We start from the raw sequence: 13346 nt of genomic DNA on the forward strand, positions 1-13346 counted from the left end.
TGCGCACGCGCATAATCGTAATGATCGTTTTTTAAACGATCACTTTGTTATTAGTTTTATGAAACGTATTTTCACTTCAATAACAAGCTACGATAGTCGTAATCAGATTTGTCATAGATACCAGATTTGTTATAGTCGTAAGTCAAAAGCTTTATGAAACACCCCCCAGGTCTGAATTAGCCCAGTTAAAATAGGGTTAAATTAAGCCAAAACATAGTGTTTTCCCCAATTGACTTTCAATAGCTATCGATCTACTACAGAGCAGCGTTTCACGAAACCGTTGCACCAACATCCCATGGAAATGTGTGTACCAGGTATTATTATGAACGTGTGTTTCAATGGGATGTTTTGAACCTTGTACTTAGAACGGTTTTGTGAAACAATATATGCCCTGGTGTGTCTGCACGCGCAGGTGTGTATGTGCGTTCGTTATGTACAGGCCTTATTTAGCGGACATCCAATTCCAAATGCATGTTTACTAAAGGTCATTCACTGATCTGCCACCAATATTGGCAATGTATTTGAATATAGCTTGTTGGTACGATGCTGGGGAATACTTTTAGGGTAAAAGAGGTAAATTCTTGTAGGATACACTCTATATGAAAGATAAAGAATAGACAGCTAGTGTGGGGCAATTACAAAAGGAATCACTTGAAACTTGATATGCAGCAAGATCACCTAATAAGTTTATGTTAGCCTTTATGATACATATCTGAATCGAGAAATATCGAAGTGGAATTAGGGTTTCAAATTTTATACAAGAATTGTTATATTTTTCTTTTTTCACTTCTAATATACTGATGGTCTTTCAATTCCCAATCAACTAGTTGATTGCCAATGGGTCCATTTATCAAATGTTTATATAAGAAATAAAGATTAAAAAAAAAAAGAAGAAATATTTGACACATACCGGTATGCTAAGATTCTCATTCTCATACCTAATGTAGCCAGGACCCTTAGTTGTCTGCAATTGGCCCATTTACTAATTTGTCAACAAATGTGCTGAGCCTTAACTTCTTGTTTGAATCTAGGGCACATGGGTGCAACCCTGTTCTGTTCCTCTTCGTGGCCTAGCTATGTACACTAACCATCAAGACTGTTTAACTATTACTTACATGAATATTGACTACATTTTCTAAATATAGCAAAGACCTGCCCAGCGCTGACCACACCTGAAAACGCTGTGAAATCTGGCTGCATTAACAACCCACCAAACACCGAAGTCTACGGCACTCAGTGTATTTTCTACTGTCTGTACGGTTTTGAAGGGATTGGTGATAGCAGCCCAGTCTGTCTGGCAGATGGAACTTGGACCAGTAATAGTTTCAATTGCAGTGGTAAGAGAGGTGCCAGGTGTAGAAATGTCATGTATATGTTCTAGAGGTTCATTAACTTTCAATCATAAGGTTGGGAATTTGAATCCAAGCCCAACAGTAACTTCATGTTTCAAGGCATTAACTTACATTGTAACTCATGTACATTGTACCAGGTGTAACAGACTACTTTTCCAGGACCAAAGCACCTGTTTTGTTGATAATAGCGATTTTTAGGCATGTTATCCATTCTACCAACCCCAAAACAGGAGAAATAAAGATTGTAAAACACACCTTTTATTCATTTTCAAGAAGGCTTCATATCAACAGATTTTGGAACCTTGTAAATTTCAAAACAAAGGGGTATTTGTTTATTTTTTCTAGCTACGTCATGTACAGTCCTAGAAGTTCCAGACGGGGGCTTAGTCACTCCAGAGGAATGTTCAATGGCTCCTGTCTTTGGACAGTCATGTGTTGTATCATGTACTCAACAAGGTTACCAGCTTGATCCTCCTAACTTCTCTGTGCTGTCATGTCAGGGAAATGGACAGTGGGCTCCAGGAGACCTCACGGTGACAACTTGCAAAGGTGAGAAATTATCATACTGTTTGATCAAAAGGATTCATTCTTCATTGGATAGGGACTCTTGTTATTCAATATCTCCCATCTCTGCTCCAGTGATCTTGAGGCAGCAGGAACCTCTTTGAATAATCACTTGACTAAAAAAAGTCCACAAAGGCCTATTAAATCAATAGACATTAGTCCAATGACACATTCAAAGTATTTAGGGCTGTTTTGATGTGTCTATTACATGTAACATTTGCAATGTCTGTACCCAACACAACAAAAATTCTATATAAAAGTGATAATGTATTATATAAATGATTTGATGATGAATTATCTTTCATTTTGTTCATTTTGTTTCATCTTGTTTGTTTTTCTATTGTTTAGGCAAAGTTTCCTTGCTGATTTTTTCTTTATACAGACATACAACGCCCATCCTTTTTAACATGTCCTCAATATCTGACTTTCAACCCTCCTCGTGGGGAAACTATGGTAAACATCGCCTGGACTCTAACACCCAGGGACAACAGTGGTGACGAACCTACTGTTACATGTGACAAAGAAGAAGGCCTGATGGGAGAAGGTGACATTGAGGTTAGGTGCATAGCCAGAGATGCTACAGGAAATAGCAAAACATGTACATTTGACGTTGCAGTACAGGGTAAGTGTATACACTGGTATATAACAGGACATGAAGAGTAGAGTAAACTTATGTCAACTTCTTCACAATTAATTCTGATGTAGATTTTACCAGACAGGTAATGAGGACACGTTAGATGAGATTCGTCTGGCGGATTTGGTAAAGACACCAAATCCAATCGGTGTATGCCGCATTTGACGAAACAAGATCGCCATCACAAAACAGGGACAGGCAGACTTGAGTTATGTGTATCTTCCTTAACTACTTTATTTATCATGCTCAATATCATAACTATTGGTCCATATTCTACAAATTCAGTTGATCAAGCTTAAAAAATGCAAGAAAAACCTCAGATTTTACTTCCCTAGTTAATATAAATTTTGAACAAGAGCTACATTAGCCCAGCACCATGCAGTAAAGGGGTAACCTCGCTAGTCATAAGGACCGCTATTCATAATGGGTAATGTCCGATAAGTGAAGGACCGCTATTCATTAAACCGAAAGGGGATCATTATTCATAAAGGCATGCAAGGACAGTTATTCATAAAGACTGCTATTCATGAGTGAGATGAGGGTTGCTATTCATAATTTACACTGAGGATCGGTTTGTGAACCACCCCCCCCCCCCCCGTTTAAAAAAAATAGTGCTCACTACCCCCCCCCCCCTCTTATTCCCTGGCTGATTTCACCATTTAATTGCTCATTACCTCTTTCGCACTCAGGGGCGTCGCTAAAAGGGGGGGTGCAACAGCCCCCCCCCCCCCCCCGCCACCTGTCAGGATATTGTCTGTAAAATTGCTCTGCCATCAGGAAAAATGAGAAAAGGGAAAGGGAAAGAAAAGAAAAAAAGAAACGGAAAAGAAAGGAAAGAGAGGAAAAGAAATAAAATGAGAAAAGGAAAAAAGAAGAAAAAGAGAAAAAGGAAACAAAAGAAACGGGGGATGAAAGAGAGGAGAAAAAAAAATTCACTACGAACTGTGACTTTTTATCTGTTTTGACGACTTCAAAAGAGACTACATCTACTGATTTTTTCAACATAAACAGTTTAACTTTTAAAAATCCAATTTATCCAAATCTATATATAAAAAAAAATGAATATAATTTTAAAAGGAAAAAAAATCCTAAGAGAAGAGGCGTAAATATTCACTTCTGAATGACAAACGCCTATAAACCAAAACAACAACAATTCTTGAAGTTTCACCTTCTTACAATATATGCAAAAGAAATCAGAGGTTTAACTTTTTTTTTTGGGGGGGTACTGAATTTAGACAAGGACTAAGAGTCGAGAACTGTACGACGAATCGTCTTTCTCTAATAATTTAAGGAAACGTCAAAGCTTTCCCGCTTCGCACGGAAGGGGGAAAACTGAATTCAGACAAAGATTAAGAGTCGAGAACGGTACAAAGAATCGTCTTCTTTCTCTAATAATTTAAAGAAACGTCAAAGCTTCCGCGCTTTTTGCGGGAAGGGGGGGGGGGTACTGAATTTAGACAAGGATTAGGGAGTCAAGAACAGTACGACGTATCGTCTTCTTTCTCTAATAATTTAAAGAAACGTCAAAGCTTTCGCGCTTCGAGCGGGAAGGGGGAAATGAATTCAGAAAAGGATTAAGAGACGAGAATGGTACAACAAATCATCTTCTTTCTATCATAATTTAATGAAACCTCGAAAGCTTCAGTGCTTTGTGCGGGATGGGGGAAACTAAATTCAGACAAGGATTAAGAGTTGAGAACGATGCAAGGAATCGTCTTCTTTCTCGAGTAATTTAAGGAAACGTCAAAGCTTCCACGCTTTTTGAGCGGGAGGGGGGGAGGAACTGAATTCTGACAAGTATTAAAGCCCGTCTGCACTAGTTTGGCCAGGGGGGATTACACCTCCCTGCAAGGTCACTGACACCGGGTCACTGACAGGTAGTTATCTCATCAAATCAGCCCTCAACTAACATAAGAAAAAGGGGATCATGGGGGACCAACAGGCACTGATTAGGCATTGTTTGCTATATAGAGGGCACAAGTACATGTAGCTATAAGTAGTGCATTGGGGCTTTAAGAGTCGAGAATGGTACAACGAATCGCCTTCTTTCTCTATAATTTAAGGAAACATCAAAGCTTCCACGCTTTGTCCGGGAGAGGGGGGGGGGTAGGCCCCCCTTCCTTCACCCACCCCCCTAGGGAGTGCGCTTTGCACGCTCTTTAAGTGAATCGCGTGCTCACTACCGCCCCCCTTATGATGCTGACTAAGCTGACAAAATAAATCATATATTAATGTCTTCCTGGGAAATGACCATCTGTGCATACGTGAGTACTATAGATAGTTGATAGGAAAAATATTTTAGCCTCCGGCCCGGGTTTATGATGTTAAATTTGTAGACATTTGGGTTATTTGTCGGTAATTGGTGGCTACTTTCGTCGTAAATCGATGGCCTCTACACCCCCCCCCCCCCCCACTCCAAAAGGTCTAGCGACCCCCTGCTCGCAATGTCTCCCTATCACCTCTGGCTCAAAGTTGGCAACCTTAAAAACCCCCCTCAAAAAAAGGTTGTATGGGCTTAGCCTTTTGACAAGGCCTCATGACGCTAAGCGGCTGAGATGAGTCTAGATACCCGGGGTGAACGCGTGACCACCACGAGAGCCTTTTGCAATCTAGATATTACTGCTCCGCATAAAATATTCATAGCATTGGATTTATTGACCAATTATAACGGCCATCCCCCAGTTGGCTTTGTTTGTGATTCGTTCATTATCAAAACATGTAAAAAAAGGTAAAAGACGTAAATACGTTTTGCTTATGAGATGAACATATAATTGATAGATACAAAATATCACATTCAAATTTATTCTAAATGCAAAATTACAATGAAATAGGAAGCATTTGATGACTTATGCTAACAATCATAAGTGAGATAATTGGACTTTCCCTGTATATAAAAGGAACCAGTCTCGTTTCTGTTCCATGTAGAGGTCAGTGGTCTTAGCCCGAACGTCAGTGTGTGTGTGTAAACTATGATCGTCAGTTCATAGTTAGTAGGTCCATGTTTGTACTATACGTACAGTTTACTCCGTGTGTGTGTGTTTGTGATGGATACTATATGCTGACGTAATGCGAGGATACGTTCGGTGAATGGACGCTATCATTTCGGTAGAGAATTCCAGTCGGAAACAAAGGTTAAAATAAGAATTCCAAACCAGATTACCAAAGGCTAACTGGGTGTGATTCTCGCTCTGTCGTTCACTCGGGCTTTTGGGATTAGTCTTTTTTTAGTCGCTCGGCGTGTGGCCTTGTTCAAAGGCTAGTACGGGCTTGATTCATAATACGAAATTGGGGTCGCTATTCATACACATGAAGAAGGGGCGCTATTATAAATATATATTAGCGGTTACTACCAATAAAGGCGCTATATCAAATATCTTTTTGGATTGTATTGGATTGGACTGCTATTCATAATACGAAATGAGGGTCACTTTACATGATCCATTTAATACGTATAATACTTCTTGTATGATGAATAGCGACCCTCTTCTCGTAGAGTAGGGACCCCTATGAATAACAACCCCAATTTTGTATTATGAATAGCAACCCTGCTCTTTGATTATTAAAAGCGGTATTAATGGCCCTTTTCTCAAATTATGAATGGTTCTTACAAATAGCAGTCCTTATGAATACTGGTCCATATGAATACCGATCCTAATGAATAGTGAACGGACCCCGCAGTAAACTGTAGTAGAATTCCAGCCTCTTTCACATTTATGGAGAAACGCCTCGTTGTATGGTAAAGCCATTTCCTGATAACTATGTTTACATGACATTATGATGCTCACCCCATTTTTTCTGATGCAAATGTTGATGATGAAGTTCACAGATGCCGTCAGTATCTGCTGCCGTCTTTTGCTGAGTTTGCTGGTGTATGTAATACAATATGGGGTTCAGAGTGCAACATAACCTGCAATCCTGGCTATCACCTGACTGGTTCTAGCATGGTCACATGTGAGTTTGATACATCGACAGCAAGCTCAAGCTGGACTGCACAAACAACACCGAGTTGTAAAGGTAAAGACATTTTTAAATGATGAATAGACCACTTTTGTGGTCAACTTATTTCTCAGAAACCTATATCTATTCATGACGTGAAATCCTCAAAGCAAACTTGAAATACCCCCTTCCTCCTTGCTTGAATGGATATATTAGGAGGCTGCCAAGAACCAGATCATTGCTGGAAGGGAGGAGAGATTGACAGATCGCCATAGTAACCCCCATAGTAACCATGGGATCGATAACCCCGAATTTTAGATGCGTACGATTTGCCGGCATGACGCTCCCTGTCCAGCCTGCCCGTATCAAGCCAGCGGCATGGTATTGTTCTCGCCTGGCAGGCGAGCCGAGCCAACAGCCTGTTGATTGGTTGAGCACCCTTGTGGTTCGGCCAATAGGCCTTGTCCTTTATTGATCGAATTATTTGACCGCCGGTCCACCCGTAGAGTATAAAAGACGCTTGCTTACAATATATTTTATCACCTGACAAAGTGTTGCAGCGGTGCACGAAACGTCGAGATCTTTTGATCCCTTGTTGACCATACATTGCTAGACAAACAAATGTCACTAGCGATATTATTTTCAATACTTTATCCACAATGAGTAATATAATTAGCATAACTGGAACTTTATTCACGAAAAACGATGCTTAGATGTATGTTTATATGGTATGAATGATAGGTAATGTAACAGAATCCATTGCTAAACCTAGAAAGACCTCTAAATACGTCCTGTTTGCAATGTATTTAATTTTATGCATGTTTCTTTCCTTTCTTCATGTTCCTGGCATCTTGACCATGACATGCATGAGAGGTTCTTTAGGCCCTCTGGTAGTAAAGGGATTGATGTTCTAGGCCATAGATCCAGGTTTGATTCAGGAATTCTTCTTCAGGAGAGGAAACCCTGATGTCTGCTACTCTCATTATTCATTCATTTCCTTATATTATGTTTATGATATTGTCTGTTTGGATCTAGAAGGGTATAATGTTTGCAACCCAAAGTTAAAGTCCTGATGGCTCTGAAAAGATGATATCCTTAGCTATTTTCTTTTTTTATCAGCCATCCAGTGCGATCCTCTAGAATTACCCGAGCATATCAACATTAATCCGTCTATATGTGCTGGACCAGTTAATGTGAGTGTGGGTACCAGGTGCACACCATACTGCCCTACTGGTACAGATCTACAAGGCGATGGATCGACGATTGTCTGTGGAAGTGATGGTCAATGGAATAGATTCATCAATGGCTTATCAGAAGATTTAGCATGTTTGGGTGAGTTGCAAAAACATTATATGCTATTTAAAAAAGTAGATACATGATGATAATTTCTTGCTAGCGCCTATACTCGAAAACGCCCGGATTTAAGTTTCATGTCCCGAATTAAATGAAATCTGGGATAGCTTGGTGTCTTGGTTGCTTCCGGTCCATTCACACAGCTGTGTACGTGTGCGTGCGTCCGGTCTTGGCCGGGCCGGAGCGGTAGTCAACGACTATAGCTAGCTGCCTACATGCTACCTTTCACTCTGTCGTCGGATCTATTTCATAGTATATCATAAGCAATTTTTTACTTTTAAAAATTGAATTGTCAGTTGGAATATGATGCGATACTGTTAATTTGCCTTGTGCTGGTCAAACAATAATAAACCAAAAAACCTTCAGAGATATCCCTAGATGAGAGATGTGACGTGGGAAATTTTTTTGACAAACACAGCGGGTGACATAGAAAAAGTTGCTCGGAAGGCAAGACAAGTTTGAAATCACTACACGATAATGACTATGCTCGCGGCATTTTTGACAAATACCAATTACAAAATGATGAATATATGCAGTGGTATTCCCTGGGTATTTCTTCTGGAACAATCATGGAATTGTAAAAAATCCAAGGAGCTCATGCAGTAGCAGTCGACAAGAGAATTTTGGGATATATACTTCACATGCATAATAAATGCTGCATGCATGCACCGTATACACTGGAATTAGTTTGAAACTACGTCCAAAAGGCCAACATTGGGGCATTTGGGGGTATTGGCAATAGCAAGAATTGTACCCTTCATAGTTGTCATCATCGTCCCTGTAACCTAGACCTTGTCTCACTCATTCCTAGATCAATCTAGGCTAGACCGATCCAGAGGATCGCTCCGGGGGTTCGCTTTGTTTTAAGTACACACTCACAAGCTAGACCGCTCTTGTTGCTATGGTACAGTGCGAATGAGCTTGACCGCTCCTGTTGCTGGGGTAGCAAAGGTCAGCGGGTCAAATATTTTGAGCAAAATTTAAAACCAAATAGAGTGCTTCATCTTCTGCTTTATTTTGTTATCATTTTCGTTTTCTTTTTTTCATGCTATTTTTTCATCTTTCATCTTCTCTTCCATCTTTCCATTATCTATTCTTTATCATCGTCTCTTTCTGTCTTTATGTTATTATTTTTTTTCTTCTATCATCTCTTATTTTTGTTTGTTGTTATCATTCTATCATTTTTTCTTCTATCTACCTTTCCTCATGTTATTCTTGTTTCTTCCTTCTATCACCTTTTCATGTGTAGTTCTTTTTTGTTTCTCTCTATCATTTTCTTCCTACCATCCCTGACTCATGTTATTCTTTGTTTTTCCATTTTTCATATTCTCTTCTATCTTTCCATTATCTTTTCTATATCATTTTCTCTTTTTCTTTCTTTTTTCTTATTCTATCATCTGGTTATGATTTTATTACTTTCTCTCTTTCCTTATGTTGTATTTTGTTTCTTCCTTCTATCACCTTCTCTTATGTTATTCTTTGTTTTTATTATTGTATTATTTCCTCTTCCTGTCTTTCCTTACACTATCCTTTGTTTCTTCCTTCTATCACAATCTCTTTCTGTCTTTCCTTATGTTATTCTTTGTTTCTTCTTTCTATCACCTTCTCTTATGTTATTCTTTTTATTAATCATTCTACCACATTATCTTTCGATCTAGCCTGGATCGGTCTAGGAATGAGTGAGAACAGGGTCCTAGTGGTCATTGGGACACCACTTAAAGAAGACAAGCCCAATGGCCATTTTTGTATAGGTCTCTAGTTCCCTATCCCTAACGCTTAACCCTATTCCCATTGGGTTATTTTGATCACTTGAGTCCATTGGGGGGGGGGGGGGGGGGCCTTTTTGGCCCCCCCCCTCTGATCTCGGCCGCTGATCGCGAGATCGCGCCGAAAATCAGCATGTACATAGCCTGTGATGTAAACTGCGAGACTGCGTAGTCAATTTTTTTTAAAATCCACTTATTATACTAATTATGCTAATTTATGCGTAAAAAACAATAAAAATGATAAATATAAATAAATCATTAAATAAAAGCTCCAAACATCCTTATCTTTTGTGCAGATTCTCTTAGTAATGTTCTTAATATATTAACAAGAAAAAAAATTGGTATCAAAATTAATTTCTTATGTATTTTATTGTTTTATTAATTTCTTATGTATTTTTTTGTTTTTTCAACCTTATTATTTCTATTGTTTTTTCGATAGAAATTGTTGGTGATATTTTTAGAGTCATAAAGCAGATTTTTTAACCGTTTCAGCCAGTGAAAGGAAAAATAGACAAAGATTTATGAATTTTGACTGAATACACAATTTACATTGACTTTGTACATGAAATCACGTTTTTTGAGCCATTTTTGGCTTGACAAATGTTTTTCAAATGCGCGTAACTTCGTAACCACACACCCGGTTGTCGCAAATTTGGTCTCAAAAGTTGTGCAAGACTTAAAACAAATAAGTCACATAAAATCATGGCGCGAGCTTTTCGCGTTTCAGACTTATCACAAAAAATGTCGAGGGGGGGGGCCTAAAGAGCCCCCCCCCCCAATGGGAATAGGGTTAAGTTCTGCAAGAGGTGTATTTTACAATATTTATCCTTTTATTAATATTTGCTATAATAGTTGACTCGAATCTACTGCTCACTATAGTTCATTGCTAAAATGATTTCTGCGAAAAAAGGTTACAAACCTTGTGGTAGGATCTGAGCCACATTGCTTGAATTCGACACTGCACCTCTGCTTGGAGAGTCAAGGTGTCTTTAACATACGGAAATACAGATGTCTCTAGTTTTCCCCATTAATCCAACTTTGGAACTGCATATGACATTTTAGTCACTCAGTCATCTGTATTGAAAAGGTTGAAAGAACTGTTGATACTTCAATTCACTCTTGCTAGTTTACGGGTGGTTTCTTTGACTTCTGTTTTGATGCCAAATATGTCAATTCTCATCAGGTTTTTCTATGTAGAGGTGTCGTGGACGAGTGGATATGTCACCGGACTGTGGATCACAAGGTCCGCGGTTCAAGTCCCACTGCGGCACTAATGTCCTTTGGCAAGACATTGATCTACATTTGCCACTCTCCACCCGGGTGTTAAGTGGGTACCCGGTAGGATGTGAAAGCTGATGTGCTTAGATTAGCACGTGTACGCTTATAAAAATGACGCCTGCCTGGAATGCTCCCCAGGGAGTGGAGAATGCATACATTGTGTGCGGGTAAGCCTGAATCCGATGACCGGGGTAATAATATATATATATATATATATACATGTATATACATGTATATATACATCTGTAAAGCGCTTTGAGAGGGCCCTCTGTCCTGAAAAGCGTTATATAAGAACTAGTTATTGTTATTGTTCTTGTTTGAATCTTTGATCTGAAAATGTTTGATTCTGTCTACCAGTAATCATTTTTGCCTAGGTATGTATATGCATGCTTACAATTCATTTCACTGAATTTACAAAAATCAAACTGTTTTTGATAATCTGCAGACATTTCGGCACCAGTCTTGACATCGTGTCCATCTCCCATCACTGTCACTCGGACTGAAGCCTGGGGTGTACAAGTGTCGTTTACTCCGCCTACTGCTACTGACTCTTTAGATGGTAGCAGCCTCATTGTCACAACGTCACCATCTGATCTGACATCTCCATACAACGTGACTCAAGACACTACATTTATCTATACATTCTCCGATAATGCAGGAAATCAGGTCAACTGCTCGTTTCCCATTTATGTTCAAGGTAAATAATTATGTAGGTTAATAATGAATATAGGCTTATACATTTGGCTTTGATAGACCTGTTTGTAGTCTGCTGTAGTACAAATGACCCCCAAATAGTAACAAATCTTTCACACATGGAGATACTAGAGGTTCCACTTAGTGCATATTAGAATAATCACTGCCAAAGTGATTGAGACGCTTTGTGAATACCTTTTGTTTACCCTCTTGAGAAGAATACTTCCACTTGTGTTTCAGAGGTATGCTTGTTCCCTCTTTTTAAAAGCACCCCCTATCTGAGGACTGCCAACATTTCCGAACCCCCCTTTTGCGGGCCTTTCGGGGGCTTTTCCTGGCTTGGATACCCCCTAAATTCGGGAAAATGCTCAATGTACCCCCCGAAATTCGGAATAATTTCTCAGGAGTCAAAAGAGATGAGAGAAAAAACACCCCCTTTTTAAAGAAATCTCCGGGTGAAAAGTCAAATACACCCCTTTTTTTACAATTCTCGGGCCGGACTTTGTCGCACGAAAAGTACCCCTTTACCGGACATTTTGGTAACACGCATGCGGTCATTCCGACCCCGGAGTGGGGGGAGGGCCGGGAATGTGCCCTCTGAGAATACAGTTTAAATGAATAATGACTTGCATGTATTATTGAGCATGCAATCCTGTATTCATGTCGATGGGTTTTACATTTTCGGTACAAATGACCTTTGATCTGACTAGACGCAGATTATATCTACGAACTTAAATATCTTGAGTAGGACATAGGCCCAAAAGGAAGTACAGTGGTTGAATATCTCTATATTTGTTGGACAAACATTATACTATATAGCCTGTTGGCCCTCTTGCTCATTATAGACCTACATGTGTGTGGTACTCTATCATTAGTAATAATAACAATAATAGTGGGTTCTTGTATAGTGTTCATGTCAGTCAGATTTGACCCTCCTGGCGCTTCCGATTATTACCCTGGCTTTAGCACGGCTGCCATACGGCGCTCTAGCATTTCAATTTCAAGGAATAAATTTCTACCAGGTACCCATTTACTTCACCTGGGTATCATAATGATTGATCGGATAACTACCGGTAATTGTTTTAAAAGAATTACAAACTTGTTATCCGTACACACCCTGTACTTGGTATCCTCTTTAATTTTTACCTCTTGAAGATAAAAGATTAAAAATGTACTTTTCACTCTAGTTGCCTTCTTTATAAAAAAAAATTGCAGATGAGCTTTCCCCAGTTCTGGTGTCCTGTCCTAACAACACCGAAGTCTCCACCAGTCAACAAGAAACAGAGGTCACATGGGATCCACCTGAATTCCTTGAACCTACGGGGGATCCACTTGACATTTCATGTAACTATGACAATGGCATGGCCACCTTAGCCATTAACCAGGATCACTTAATAGAATGCAGGGCTACGAACCAAGACAATGGCAAGACGACTACTTGCAGCTTCATTATAAGTGTCAAAAGTAAGTTATTCAATGATATATGTGTATGCTTCCTTTTTAAATTGTCATTTACCATAGAGTGTGTATGATACAACTGTTTACTTGCCCTTGTCTTAAATAGCCGTTAGTGTGTAATTTTCTCAATTCCTGGGTAAAATATATACATATGTTTTTTCTTCTTCATTTCGATTAGTTATTACAGAAAAGTCAAGTTACATTAAATTTCAGCGTGGCAAAAATGATACATTTAGTAAAAAGAGCCAACAAATAACAAGAGCTAGTCAAGGGTGGCTGCCTTCAATAGACCATTTATGACAATAAATCAAT

At 39.2% G+C, this 13346-nt stretch overlaps 1 protein-coding gene across 1 annotated transcript in view; it reads left to right on the top strand.

Annotated features, from left to right (window-relative positions):
- LOC582103 (sushi, von Willebrand factor type A, EGF and pentraxin domain-containing protein 1) overlaps positions 1 to 13346 on the top strand; it is a gene marked incomplete at its 3' end in the record, with an annotated part of 83258 nt that overhangs the window by 40232 nt on the left and 29680 nt on the right. The window contains exons 18-24 of the mRNA XM_030989882.1: positions 1146 to 1337; positions 1698 to 1901; positions 2299 to 2538; positions 6370 to 6564; positions 7606 to 7818; positions 11329 to 11580; positions 12792 to 13040. Of these exons, the coding sequence (XP_030845742.1) occupies positions 1146 to 1337; positions 1698 to 1901; positions 2299 to 2538; positions 6370 to 6564; positions 7606 to 7818; positions 11329 to 11580; positions 12792 to 13040 (1545 nt within the window). The remainder of the gene's footprint in view (positions 1 to 1145; positions 1338 to 1697; positions 1902 to 2298; positions 2539 to 6369; positions 6565 to 7605; positions 7819 to 11328; positions 11581 to 12791; positions 13041 to 13346) is intronic.

Source organism: Strongylocentrotus purpuratus, unplaced genomic scaffold (genome assembly GCF_000002235.5).
Source record: "Strongylocentrotus purpuratus isolate Spur 01 unplaced genomic scaffold, Spur_5.0 spur5_scaffold_19, whole genome shotgun sequence".
Classification (NCBI taxonomy): Eukaryota; Metazoa; Echinodermata; class Echinoidea; order Camarodonta; family Strongylocentrotidae; genus Strongylocentrotus; species Strongylocentrotus purpuratus.